Genomic DNA, 15,081 nt, shown 5'->3' with positions numbered 1-15,081 from the left:
TCTTAAGCCCTAAAAAACAAAACAAAACAAAACTTTCTAAACATAGTTATGATATCACCTACCAAAAGCCTTTAATCCTAAAGCAAAACTTTTAAATACAGCTAAATCTCAGGAAACTATATTCCAGGTTTTCTAGTTTCCTTCATTTCTAACACAACCAAATCAAAAGAGCATTACTAAAATGATATTAACAAGTAGCAATAACTGTTTAGAATTCCTTAAATCATGGAATTTACAACTATATTGGGTTAAGCAAACTCATTTTCAATACCTCACCCAAACCAAATAAGTGGATATATAGAGCAATATTTTTCAAAAAGTAAAGTATTTCTAGGATAAGCTCTTTGCTTTCCACCTTTTTACTACATTTTTCTAAATCAACATTTAAAAACTATTTGTTATTAGAGAATAATCCCAAGCATGTTTGTTTAAGAAGTCATTAAACCTCTACTTAATGGACACCGTCCATGATAACTATGCAGGTAGTTCCAGGAAAGTAAGAAGTATCTGAAAGTCAGTTAGGTTTTATGCAAAAGGAAGATAAGCACTGCCAAGTTATTATTTAGTCAATTATTTTTTCAGTGAAACAAATGGGTCCCCTGTGGCACCAAAAAAATTACAGTAACAACAATAACAACAAAACCACGTACACAGTAATTTTCTAAAACAATGAATATGCATTAAAGGTTTCTAGGAAATTCTATACTGGATTGATAGAATTGATTTTAACTGCTCATAGCAACTGTAAACTGAGTAAAATACTACCTCTGTTGTATTTCTTCACAACACCTACAAGATGGTTACTTCCTCTCCAAAGCACCAAATTCAAAATTATTTACAACTAAGTGCTGTTTCAACAAGCTCCTACAACAACATTGGACATCTAACAAAGAAGATGGGCTTTAATGTATAATGAATCATTTCTTTTTTCACCAATCCTTAAGTACTTGTACTTTTATTTCCCAAGATACTAATTATCAGCATTTGAATATTAAAAAATTTTTCTGATGCAAATTCACAAGTATAAAAAAGGACTAGTTTTCAAAATCTGAAACAGACTGCTTTCTCTTAGAACTTCTGAAGCTGAGTTATAATGTAAATGAATAGGAAATGTCAATAAATCGAAGCCTAAATTTAATTTGTCAGTCCACATTTCTGTGAAAGAAAGCCAGAGTCTCAAGTTTCATTATTTTTTCCTCCTTATCTTTAAGAGTTGACAGAGCCACAGAATCTGGGTAGGAACAGCCCACAGGCACAAGGCCCCCAACTGGACAACTAACAGAAGCCTCCTCTTGTCCACAGCTGGTAGAGGTGTAAAGTTGAAGATATAGCCTCATCACCATTAAAACAAACAAACAAACAAACAAGTTAACTCTTGAACAGAACAAGAACTTATTTTCCAGCCTTCCAGGAAACTAGGTGGGAGTATCATGTTTACACCAATAACTTTAAAGTCAATTCTGATTACTTTAGGGATTTTTCTTTTCACTCAAGGTACAAGAGTTTATAATTTACACTATGTTGTGTTACTATCCACACAAGCTCATCATTTTGTGGGGAAAAGTTTGCTTCTAAAAAATGTCTAAGCTTCTAAAACCTTTTTTCATATACTGATGCACTAATCTTTGAAATAAAGAATAGGTTCTGACTTGAAAATTTTAATCAATAAATGGTTTTTCCAGCACTTACACATTAAGATTTCTGCTATAAAACTGTATATCCTTTAAACCTTCTCCCACAATTTATTTATCACCAGGGCCCACGCAAAATGGTCAGTGTCTTAATCGGAGGCTAGAGCTGTAGGAAATAATATACTTACCATGTGGGCATTAAGCTGCTCCCTGGCTGTCTCTGGTAAACCTCCCAGAGGTTTGGATGCTAACAGATGACGCTCTGTGTCAGTTAGCCACTGCTGCAAATCCTCAATCTCACCATGGAAACCTTTGGCCTGGAGTGAGAGAGAGTTTTAAGTTCGGGCCATAAACACATTGTCACTTTCCAGCAGAAAACAAGGTTTAAACAATCCTGGTCTTATTAAGCCTCTCCGTGCATGCTTAAGAGCAGGCAGGTGCAAATGGATTTGCTGCCTTTCCTCATCCTGAGAGCTTTGGCAGGTAAGACTATTACACTAAGAACGAAGAGGGCTGCCTTCTCATCTGCTCTGTTCTTTATCCCACTTATTTTTACTCCTCTCCTTGAGGAATAAAAATCAAACAACGGTCTGCAAACCAAAGAATTCCAGGCTACCTTTTTTTAAAGACTTATTTATTTTGGAGAGACAGAGAGAAAAAGAGAGAGCATGGGGGGCAAGGGAGGGGCAAAAGGAGAGGGAGAGGGAGAGAATCTCAAGCAGATTCCGCCCTGAATGCAGAGCCTGATACAGGGCTCCATCTCACGACCCTGAGTTCATGACCTGAGCCAAAATCAAGAGTCGGATGCTTAACCGACTGAGCCACCCAGGCGCCCCAGAATTCCATGCTATTTTGGTCCTGCAGGCCAACAAAAGTTTGAGAATTTATTCTCTTACTCACCTGGCGCAAGGCACCATCCAGCTGCTGCTTCCTTTGTTCTGTTTTTTCCAAAACATTTTGCCAGCGTTGATTTAAAACCTCTAGTTTGTTCTGAAGGTTGCTTGCTTCTTCTCCTGCACTTGATTCAATTAGATCATTTCCGGCTTTATTAACGGCTTCCACGGTGGACTGATGGGCTAATACATCATTTTGAAGCACCTGAAAATATTAAGATAACACTATATTTACTAGCTCATAACATGTTAACATCGCTTTTAAGCAACTTTTATTTGCTGAGTATAAAACATTCTGAAGCAAAAACATCATAGGCATAGAATTTTAACACAAGAAAGTGTTAAAATGGTGAACGTCTTTTCCTTTAACTTTGCAGCTTTCCTGGATATACCTTTAGTCTACCAAAAGTCCCTGAAATGATTATGTAAGAACATTTTGTTAGTTTTTTGCATTAGAAGAACCTTGCAATTTGAGGACATTAAATATCTGGAGATTATAATTAAAAGGTTCTATACATTTTCATTTGATTCAAACTCATTTTAATTGAACTTAATTTTCATGTCTTAAGTAAACAATTTTTAAAAAGGAGCGATCTTTAAAAAAGCATGTACTTTGATAGGTTAACAGTACTAATCACTTTCAGAGGTAAGAGTTAAATATTCTTGTAGCCAAAATATAAAGGTAAATCTATAAAATTCATTCTTCTAAATGGTCCAAGTCCTGCTACATAAGGCAGAGCCTAGGGGTCAGAGAAGAAAGGAGAGGGATGGAAACATTCCATCCCTTCTTCCAGCAACTGGGCTGGTGATTTTAAGCCCTTTCACTTCTGACCTTTAAGAAATGGAAGGAGAAAGGAGAAGTAGACCTTTCTAACTGTTCACAGATAAATAAACAGAACTAAAAGATCCCTACTCATGCCCTACCAAAATAAGTGCGTCAGGGCGTGTCATGTCCCTGACACTACTGTATTCTATAAAATTCCTGTCACCAGTGTATGCTGCTTTTAAGGACAACTGCTAAGTTTATGAAAATGTAAATGCTATATCAACTCACACTATGGGAATAAACATCTTTTCATGCAGAGACAGTCTGACTAGTCATTACTGCTCTTACAAAAGCATAAGACAGACATTAATAAAAAAATATTAATGATACAAAATAAGTCCTAATTGCCTAATCAGATAAGGTTGGGCAATGACTATATATATATATAGACAATATATGACCATACAGACTCTTCAGAGAGAAAACTTTTTTTAAAGATTTATTTATTTTAGAGTGATAGAGAGAGTGTGTGAGCACGGAAGGGGCAGAGACAGAGGGAGAAGCAGGCTCCCTGCTGAGCACAGAGCCCTGACACAGGGCTCTATCCCAGCACCCCAGGATCATGACCTGAGCCGAAACCAAGAGTTGACGCCTAAACAACTGAGCTACCCAGGTGCCCCAAGCAGGAGAGAAATTTAAATTAGAGTACAGTTACTACAGGGAAAAGTATGAAAGAAGAAAAACTAAACCAAGAATACTAAAAAACTATTTATCCTGATGGTAAAGTGCCAAAAACCATTTATTTTAATATGATAATAAATATGTAAAATTATTAAACATTTAGTGTTTGATAATCAAGGAAAACTTATATAAGGTCAGAATTTAGGACCTAAACTTAGATAAGATGCCTCTGTTAATGTGAATCTTGAAGTTCTATGATAGACTGTTGACTGTCAGGATAAATTCTACTGAGCATAACCTTTTATTCTTTAAGCCTACTGACTTAAGAGATAGAGAATTTTCTTTTCATTTTTTTTCTCTGAAAAAAATGTATTTATCTCACTTTTCCTGGCCAAGTCAATGGCTTCGGTCGTTTGCACAAAGATTCTAACAACTGGGTTTCAGGATTTATTTTTCTGGGCAAATGAACTTTATTGTAATAAGCTAGAGCTCAGCTCTCAACCCCTGTGAGGTCTGCTCTGGTGACCTAGGCTGGAGATCATCTAAAGCCCGGATGATGCCTCCTGCTATCAGTTTGGGGCCCACCTTGCTTTCCTGCTCCCTAAACCCTTCAGGCTGTGCAGAGATAGGAATTTTCTATTAAGAACTCTCAACCAAATGCCACAAAGATGACAACAATATAAAGTTGTTTTGCATGTATCTCAAGATTAAAATTTTTAATTTAAACCTTTAAATCAAGTACAGGACATATAAAAACCCTTGTAAACATAATAAATATTGTTAAAGACTGGTTCAGAAAGAAAAGGACTAAAGACACAGGAAGCCAGTGGGAAGTAAGAGAGACAGAGAGACTGCAGAGCAAACTCCCACACAGTGAGAGACGTACAGGCAAACAGAAAAGATGTGCGACGTGCCACATGAGCAGCAGGTGGGATACTCGGATAAAGGTGACCAGAGGAAAAACACACACACTGCCTGCAGTGGAACATTTCGAGCCTTGCAGGCTTTCCCCAACAACTTTTTAAAACTAGGCTGTGTCAATCCAGTGACAGGGATAATCAGGGATTTAAACCAATGTTTTCCATGCAGCCTTAAAACTTCGCCAGAAGTTTACCACCCTTGCTATTCTTGACAACTGCCTTGGACAATGGAGAAAAAATTTTTATTATAATCTTTAGAAAGGGTGTTTTAAATAGTTTGACCATGAGTGACAAACGTCAAATGTGGAACTGTGCTGTAATCATAAACTTGAAAAATGCATCAAGAGGAAACCTACCAGAAAACAATCTGATGGCACTATAAATGCATAGAGAAACACGATACACAAGAACAGCTACATACATGATGCTTGGCAAGTTCAATTTCAATGGCCTTAGGGTCTCCTCCCACAGGTTTCTGCTCACTGAGCAGGCCCTCGGTGTGCGTCAGCCACGTCAGCAGCTCATCCAGGGCGTGCTGGAACTGGCCCAGGGCTAACAGAGCCCCCTCCAGCTTATGCTACAAAAAAAGTAGAGAGGAAGAAAATCCATATGAATTCGATATAATGAATGACACATTTATAAAACTAACAAAGGCAAAAAAATCAATTGTTGCATGCTATATAACTCTGCAAGTATATCTGATGAAGCCCAATCATCATATCCTACATTTTAAGCTTGAAATTCCTTGTGGTTAAAAATGGCATGTTTCGAGACGCAGGAAGAATTCTAATAAAATAAGAATTTAGGGGCTTCAAAAGTTTATGTATCTAATCACCTAATTTTCTCTTTCAATAATGATTTTACCTTAATATATGAACTTGAACTTTTCTAACTTCTTAATGAAAGTGTCAGTGTTTACCTGTCTGTTGATAATTCTTTCATCCAGACTATCCCATATCAATTTCAGCTCCATTAACGGGTCTTGAACAGTGTGCTTGTCACTCTCTTCTGTTACTTTCTTCAGCAAAAGCTCTGCTTGATGGTTCAGTCTCTCCATTTCTATCTGCTGTTGGTAGGCCTCTGACTTAAATTGCTATTTTTTTTTAAAAAGAGATATACAGGGAAAATTTGTTCTAAATCAGAACTTTAAACAAAAATTCTATGGATTCAATATTTATTCTAATTCGTACTTCTTATAGTCAGGAAGGTGAAGAGGAATAAAAATCTAACACAAAAGAATTATAAGTAAAAAAAGATGAGGGAAATCTTTTTTCTTTATTCAATATTTTATGATGGAAAGATGTATATTTTTTAAGATTTTATTTATTTATTTGACAGAGAGAGAGAGAGAGACAGCTAGAGAGAGAACACAAGCAGGGGGAGTGGGAGAGGGAGAAGCAGTCTCCCTGCCAAGCGGGGAGCCCAATGTGGGGCTTGATCCCAGGGCCCCGGGATCACGATCTGAGCCGAAGGCAGATGCTTAAAATGAATGAGCCACCCAGGAGCCCCAGGAAAGATACTTCTATTTATAATTTTGATAGTTCACACTTTTGTTCTCTACAGTAAAACAAAGTAAGAAATTTCAAGTCTAGCTTTATTCCAGTATCTATATATATTCAATATGTGAGCTTTGAAATTATAGAAAATAAAATAAAAAATACACTGACATATATGAAACTCCCCAAATATGTCTCTAAGAAACCCAGATTAACACTGCCTGCTCAAAAACATACATCTTGTATCCACTGAACATTTTATGTTTTCCATAGCTGTGCTGTGTTAATAGTTAGTTATTCCTATGCCTCACCCACTGCTTACTCAGAATAACATTAGTTTTTTCTCCCAGCGCTCACTAAACATGTATTTAATAATCTCAGCTTTGCCAACCAACACAGGTTAGCAAATGGTTGCTTGTAGTAGGAAACTGTCCTTTCATAAAATATTTATTTTTAATCTGTAATAGTAAATCATTAAATAATAAGTCATTAATGGCTAAACAGTCCCTTAATTTTTTTCAAACATAAAAATGATAATTAAAAAATACTAAGGTATCGTGAATACTTGCTTTGTTTTCACTAAACCTATAAAGAAAATAATTTTATTCTCAATTTAAGCTAAGGACATAAAAGTGAGACCAGTTAGATAACTGTCGCAAGGGTGTTTGGCTAAGTGAGTGGATGCACTGGGATGTAATGTCAGACACTCTAATTTCAGAGAAAGCACTCTTAAGCAGCCTGCTGTATGGAAACTACTGAGGTATATGTAAACATCCAAAACTGCACAGCTGTGAAGGTACATATTAAAGTATATCATGTGTTTACTACATGACCACATAAAGTTAAAGAAAAAAAAATCGCAGTCTAATGATGGTAACCATAATAATTTCTAAATGAAATACTCTAAATTGTACTTAGAGATGAAAAGGCTACCATTTTAAAGCCAGGTAATAATTGTATACAAAAATCTAGGAAGAGTTCGTCGAAAATGGTGTGATGTCTCTGTGCATGGAAACTTGAAATTAGGAAGGAAACAGCTGATCCCACTTGGATAAATCATCAGCAGCACAGAGGAATTCAAAGAGGAAACAGTCCAGCCATTTTCACAGCTGGAGATCAAGAACCACAAAAGCAAAAATTACAGAGGAAAGCAGATGAAAAACAACAAACATTTTTACAAAACAAACATTTTGGGAAACACTATTATACCACGGATGTTTCTTTAGCCTGTTAGACTAAATGGACTACCCTGACCCACTGAAGAAAACAAAAATGTTGCTATATGTGTGCTGAGTGCAAGGAAACACTACTGAATAACGAAGTTATGAAAATCCCTATAGTATGAGGTACATATGTATAAAACACCCCCTCACACCCCACCAGCCCCTCCCCCTCCTCATTGCACTCCCAACAGGAGGATATCTGAAAGGCTATAAACCAAATCTTAAGAGTAGTTGCCTCTGGGTACATAACATTTTGAGTGGCTTTAAAAAAGCCACCTTTTTGCTTATTTGTATTTTCTGACTTTTTTATAATGAACAGGGACTCACTTAAGAAGAAGACTAGTATTTTATATCATTTAATGAGCACTTACATGCTGCTCATTATGTACAAGCACCATATTAAACCAGTTTCACAATCAAAATGTTAATACTTCAATTATGTAAAATAAATTTGTGTAGAGAATCCTCTGAATAAAGAACATAAAATGCAGTCTTTGAAATTAATGAAGCCCATGCGTACCTTTAGCTCTTCAATCTGCTGCTTGACAGTTTCAAGATCTGTTCCAATTGGTGACATTGAAGCTAATTTACCACCCGCAATATCTACCCAGTCAAATATGGCCTGAAAAACACATTAGTCCATGAGCTATTAGTACATCTGAAATTGTTGTAACATCCCAAGTGTTACAGAAAAGTACAATCATAAATCTATACAAGTATTAAGGAATGAGCCTATTTTACAAATTAAGATGGTTCACCTAAATAAAAGCAACAATATGCTGAAAAAATTGTCCCAAATATGCAATAGATATAACCTCCAATTCTGTGTCCACGTTTGCAAAGGAAATTTTTTTCTGAATAGAATCTTAGAATACTAAGAACTTTCAAAAATGTGCACTTGAAAAAAAGTTTTAGAAATTCTGACACATGAAACATAATTCTCCATGCTTTCTTATGTCTAAGAGGCCGATTATGTAAATATATTGAAAGAAAAAGACTCAAATCCATCTGCTTATTCAAATAAGCAAGAAGTTTATTGTTTAGCACTTGAGCAAAATATTTGGCCCAACTAAAGCCTTACATATTATTTAGATTAGGCATTAAAATCCTGCACCTCCAAAGATTAATATTATGACCATTATTCTGAATTACAACACAGACTACAGGATCTCTTTTTCCTGTTCTTGTTAGGTAATACAAACATTTTAAGAAAGGCACAACTCACATTTCCTTCAGATACTGAATACACAAAATTATAATGGACTTTCATGAAATTGCCAGACCATATAGGGGGAGGAAGAATCTTGGAAACTACCTGGTATTTTTAGTTATCATTAATAAACCCAAGAATTTAAGCAGCAACCCAGGAAATAAAATTCATTTTACTTTACAATCAAACCGAAACGTCTAAAGCTTCTGGATCTTTAACATCTAGTTCTAGCTAGCCCCAGCTATTTAACAAATCAAGTGGCCCTTCCTCCCTACAGGTGAGGCTACTAACCTGTAGCGGGCCTTGTTTTTCTTGCAGGCGTAAGAAGAGTGTGAGTCCTGGCACCTAGCCAGTGACCTCGATGGCTAATGGCTCCTGAGGCCAAAAGGCTGCAAATGGTGGCAGCGCCACCTCTAGCCATGGAGAGGGCACAACTCAGTCATTTACCAACAGTACGGGAAAATTATGACCTGGTCTCACAAACTGAGGGCTGGAGCCTGATTAGTTACTGGCCATTGAAACCTAACCAGTAAATTATCTCTCTGGTTAAAAAGTGGGGGAAGGAGGAATGTTATATAAGATATTATTTGTAGTTAATTTTTTCATATATTTCCAAAGTTCAAAACACTTTCAGCTGGCATAAAGCCTAGCTTGTGATATTTATTTTTACAAATATAGAAAAGGAATGGCATAATAAAAAGGAAAAGATGTTCTCATCTGAGCTTTAAAAATAATATTCACTTGGTGTTATGGAAATACTCAGAAGGGCTTTTTCCATACAGTAGGAGGATTGACAGAGTCAACGTTGGCCTGCCTGTTAGGAAATGGAATAAGGCTGAAGAAGGTAGGGAGAGAAATGTCCCTGAGTTGGCCTCATCTGACAAGACGATTCTTTATTAAAAAAAAAAAAGAAAGAAAGAAACTTAAAAAATGGTTAATAAACAGAATGAGAACCCTTAAGGGCTGTGAAAAACAACGATGAAAAGGAATTATGTATATGGAAAGGAAGAATAACATTTTACATTTTACACAACAGATTATGACCTAATAAAACAGAAATCTATTTTAGTTCACGGGGAACACTGGCTTCAAATCAAATTTCTTTACTTCGGACTTTAAACTTCATGGTATTTTTAGATAGTGTTTACTCCTTTCATCTTACTCCACTCAACTTTAGAACAGAACTCCGATTCGGTTCCATCTCACTGTCTGGTTAAACATTAAAATTTTTCTTTTCAAAGTAAATTTCACCATGTGCATAAAAATGTACTTAGATGTCTCTATAGATCTACACAGATCTCGAGAAATTACCTTCTAGAAGGCAAAACACGAAACAAAGTAGGCGAGGCAGTTGCACACACACTCGCAGCCCTGGGGCGGTGCCCATGTGAGCATCTGCAGCCCTCGGTCACATGCTTCCTCCCCACCAGCAGCCCCGCCGTGACCCCGTTACCTGCAGTCCATCCTGGTACTGGACGGCAGCCTGCATCGCCTCCTCCAGTTTGTCCACCCGGTCTTTCCAAGCCTTATTTAGAGAATCCCAGGCTGAATTTAACTACAACATAAATATTAGAACTCTTTTAGTGTCATCTGTTAAGTTCTCAACTACTATCAAATATGCTTTAGTTAAACAAGATCTCTTTAAAAATGCGTTCTAGTGAGAGAAGGAAATATGCTAGCCGCACCTCATCTATACTCTTCTTGACAATGGGTTTATCGGGTTCCCCACATGCAGCAATGAGTTCGGAACCCAGGTTAATAACTATATCCAGCTCTTCCTGTAGTCCATCTATTTCTTCCTTTATGGCCTACAATAAGAAATAACAGCCTTAGAGTTCTAAGCAAAAACACACTGGAACTAAAAAGACGTACACAAAGACATTAATTAGAGTTATTTCTAGGAGGTGGGATTAAGATCAATTTTCTTCTTCTTTCTCTTTTCCAAGCTTCTGCATTAAATTTTTTCAATAAGAAGAAATATTTTAAAGAAAAAAACAGCATCCTTTGTAACAGACATCAAATGTTTATTATGAAAACAATATTTAAAGAATTAATTCTATGTAACAAATACCAGAACAAGCTCCTTTAAATATTAGTAACAATGAAAAGTGTAGAAATATACTTTTTGTTCCAAACAGAACAGTTTGGCAATATTCATTTAAAATAGAGGTTAAGTGGTCTGAAAAAAAAATCTAAAAAAACCCTACCCGCTCCCCACACAACAAAACCAGATACAGAGAACAGATTGGTGGTTGCTGGAGTCAGGGGATGGGGGAAGGAGAAATGGGCAAAGGGGGTGAAAAGGTAAAAAGGTACAAAGTTCCAGTTATTAAAAAAGAAGTCATGAGAATATAATGTACAAGCATGGTGACTGTAGGTAATACTACTATGTTGTATATTTGAAAGTTGCAAAGAGTAGATCATAAAGAATAAAATAACAACAAAACAGATGTAAGTAAAATACGAGTTTGAAAACTGCATACAAATTAGCATACTTGTTAGTAGATTTAGGATAATCTAGCTCTGGATTAAATTTTATGTCATTTCCTTAGGACTTGTAAACTACAAAAAAAAGGGGGGGGAATGCAGTGTTCTACTTTTGCTTTTACCTTTGTGGCTGAATATATTCATTCACTCGAGAAACACTTAATAAGCATAAACCAAGCCCTAAACTAGGCATTGGGGGTACAAATAAAAGTAGATAGGGCCATTCCACTCAAGGCAACTAATGTGCAAAGGTACAGAGACTAGAAATAGCACACCGCAGTGCTGGGGGAGCCACTTTCTAATAAAGCAGCCTCAGGACAAAACGGCTTTGGAGACACAGGCTGGCCTATGCTAGGCTATGAGAGGCCCATCCACTGTTGGAGGGAGTTTGGATTCGATACAGTAGGCGGTGGATGCCTCTGAGGGGTTTGAAGCAGCGATACAGTGAGATCAGATCTGAAGAGAAGACTGATGGCAAGGCTGGAGGCCTGGGAAGGAAAGAGACTCTGCAGGTAGGGCTACCACTCTGGATGACTTCAGAAGCCAAAAATGGAGCTAACAAGGCCCTGAAATAAGGCAGAAGCAGTGGGATGAGTAGAAACTTTTAAAATACGTACTAAGTGAAATTTTGGGGTATAACCTATCTCCTACAACATCACCAGGCATTCCACTTTCAGAATGAAATATAAATATTAATAGAGCAATTCTGAATATTTACCAAAGGAACCCAGGTTTCATTACACCACAACTTTTTTTTTTTTTTTTTAACTTTAAAGGAGATTTTCTGCTTACCTCTGCTGCTTCTTGCTGCTGTTTTACTACTGAGGGATCAATTCCAGGATCCTCTAGATCCCGGATGAAATCTTGTGTATCTTTAGTGGTTACTACCAACGACATGTGATCACACCAGAACTTTTCTGCTAATTCCATTACATCCAGTAGTTTGGCTTCCCTTTCTTCCACCAGTGTGTGTATATTCTCCCAAATGAAAACCATTTGGTCAAGCTTATCCTGAACAGCTATGACACAAAATAGTATCAAAAAGGCAGTATGTTAGTGCCATTTAAGCAACAAAGCCAAATGTTTCAGTTCACATAAGAACAGTGATTCAATCTGCTAAGTATCTAAAACTGGATCTAATTTTGGTTGACCCCAGTCTACTGGGTATCGCTAGGCCCAACCCAGCATATTCCAAAGGCAAGACCTCAGGCTACCCTACTCCTCCTGAACCAAGGCTCTTTTTGACAAAAGTAGACGCTCAAAGGCAAGTAAGCTCAGTGTAGACCTAAGTTTCAAGTTTACCAAGGCTGACCTTAATTCCAAAGAAAATGACATAACCACATAAGCTCTCCAAGTCAAGAATAACAATGTCTGTCCAGTTCTAGGAATTTAACAATGTAGGATATGTATTTTGGGCTTGTTTCTTATCATAAACTTCCACTAATCTATGTGTGTGCTTTTCCTTTGGACCGCCCAGCTCCTATCTTTAAGATGGCTGGCTAAGGTCATGGTTGCCATTTCTGTGGCTATGGGAACACCCATTCTGGGGTACCCATTATGTAAAGTAGTGTATGATTAGTAATAAGGAAAAAAAACCCTAGGTTTGGTGTTATTAGCATCATCTTTTAAACATCTGGTTTAAAAGTCCCAGAGAACACATGGCTTTTGCATAATGTCACGTTATGTATGTAACCGATTCCACAAACACAGGAAAACATTAATGAGGGATTTATGTACATAGCCCTTCAACCCCACTGGTAATACCTTTTCTAAAATCTGGCACTTTATTATGCAATTAGACTGTCAGTAAACAGCATGAACATTTAGAATTATTTTAAAAGTAAAGCTCTATTGTTTCCTTATTCTGGAATTATTACCTTTGGCAGATATGTCTTTGTCAGTGCCCTCAGATCTTGCGATCATTTCCTCTCCGCGCTTTTTAAGAGTTTCATACAATGGCTGTAGCTTCTCCATGTCTACTGACACGTTCTTATTCTCACTGATCTGCTCCTTAATCTTTTCCACCTCAGCTGAGATCGAAGGTGGCTGCCTCAAACGCTCCACGATGCGTTCCAGGCTCTCAAGGATCTGGTCTATCTTGTCATGGAACTAGAAGTATATCAAAGGGATAATTTATGGGGAAAAGACCTGTGATATCAAAAGTGAAATTTAAATGAAAAAAAAAACATCTAATTTCCCAATCAAGAATTAAATCTTCGATCCTCTGTTAATATATCTACCCAATTGAGTGTATTTGTCAGAAACAGTATAGGTTAATATATAAATGGACTACCTGATATCAGCATCTTATCCATTGCTTCATTTTATCACAATTCAAATGAATTTTAAAAATTAAGTCCAAAAATCTGTGTGTTTTTCTATCAAAACTGTTTTCTTTTTACTCATTACTTTGGTATCCTAAAAAGTAGTATTATTAAGTGTAAGACTCAAGAGCATTTTTGATAAGAACTTAAGTTATACATTTCCTGAACTGGAAAATGTTAAAAAATGAAACAAAAACAAAAGCCTCCCTGACACTGTAACAGAAGTCTGAATTTCATTCATGGTCAAACACATAATCAGATTCACGAAAGCATTTTAAAGTTTTGTCTGGAAGGTACCACAGACAATAAAGCAAGTTATAAAAACTCGCTCAGGCACAGGTTCTACGCTATCCTCAATATTAAAGGAATCACCACTCAGGATTCCAGAAAATGGACCACTCTAATGTCAGTGTATCTAATGATTAAAGCTCAACTTTGAAAATGGAAAACCTGTAGGTAATTTCAAATTTATAACATCTTGAAAAAAAGTATTTTCGAAAAAGAAAAACATCAATTTCCAACTTTATATTTTTTCCTTCTTACTCAGTCCACGCAGTCTTTCTTCTTATTGCCCTCTTGGGAGTGTCTCATTAATAATGATAATAACAGTTTCTTCTATCTCTCGCAAAGGCAAATATTCTTTTCTACTCTGGATGGACACTTACTTAAATATTTGGACAGTGATGACCACTGTATGTTTCTTAAGTCACTGAAAATTATTTTGTATTGTATCTACAAGCAGACAGAGAAATACAAGGACTGGACCAGCCAAATACCACTCTGAGAGGCCAAAAATCCATACTCAGATTTAACGTAGTGAAGTAATTTTGGTTGAAATTTAATCAGGAGATCCAAGAAAACGTGTTTCCATGCTCTTCTGTTCGGAAGAGCTCAATCATCTTTCTGGTGCAAATGATTACCTGAGTAGACTGAGAAATAGCTTCATCCAACGCCACGGCTCGCTTTTTGACATCCTCTTTAATTTGACTGTAAAGGGTGTCAGCTGCCACGTACTTCTCTTGGATAGAAAAGCCTTCGCCTGGGCTCAATTCCAGTAACTGTGGCCCAGTTTTGTTCATCTTATCTATATGAGGCTTGTGTTCGGCTATCAACTCTCGCAGTTGCTATAACAAACCAAACAGCTTCTCAGTATCTCGGGGTCACACCTCCACAATACAGCTGTCTACATGCCCAGTGCATCCAGCTGGCAAGAAACTCCAAACACCCTCCCCATCACAAGGCATTTACCATAGGATGGCCCATACTGCTCTTTGCCAGCAAGAGCTGGCCCTGACAGAAAGAATAAACAACAGTCTGGTCATGTCAAAGTCTCTCTAAGGGTAAGACACAAAAATGCTGGTTGAGTGAAATAATGAATCGCGGTTCGTTATGCATTTCCCATCAAGAGCGGTACACTTGGACAAGGGTCATATCACATAAAAGAATTATG

At 36.9% G+C, this 15,081-nt stretch overlaps 1 protein-coding gene across 26 annotated transcripts in view; it reads right to left on the bottom strand.

Moving 5' to 3' along the window:
* The window catches only part of DST (dystonin), a 486,661-nt gene that overhangs the window by 42,225 nt on the left and 429,355 nt on the right, over nt 1-15,081 (bottom strand). For all 26 annotated transcript variants that reach the window (XM_027601381.2, XM_027601378.2, XM_027601372.2 and 23 more), the window contains 10 exons: nt 14,552-14,755; nt 13,185-13,416; nt 12,100-12,326; nt 10,506-10,628; nt 10,274-10,375; nt 8,131-8,232; nt 5,811-5,984; nt 5,313-5,468; nt 2,532-2,729; nt 1,820-1,948 (listed from right to left, as the gene is read on the bottom strand). In XM_027601381.2, the coding sequence (XP_027457182.2) occupies nt 1,820-1,948; nt 2,532-2,729; nt 5,313-5,468; nt 5,811-5,984; nt 8,131-8,232; nt 10,274-10,375; nt 10,506-10,628; nt 12,100-12,326; nt 13,185-13,416; nt 14,552-14,755 (1,647 nt within the window). The remainder of the gene's footprint in view (nt 1-1,819; nt 1,949-2,531; nt 2,730-5,312; nt 5,469-5,810; nt 5,985-8,130; nt 8,233-10,273; nt 10,376-10,505; nt 10,629-12,099; nt 12,327-13,184; nt 13,417-14,551; nt 14,756-15,081) is intronic.

The sequence above is a fragment of the Zalophus californianus genome, chromosome 7 (assembly GCF_009762305.2).
Source record: "Zalophus californianus isolate mZalCal1 chromosome 7, mZalCal1.pri.v2, whole genome shotgun sequence".
In the NCBI taxonomy this organism is placed as follows: domain Eukaryota; kingdom Metazoa; phylum Chordata; class Mammalia; order Carnivora; family Otariidae; genus Zalophus; species Zalophus californianus.
The sequence above is the reverse complement of the archived record's forward strand: the minus strand, read 5'-3'. Positions and strand labels throughout refer to the sequence as shown.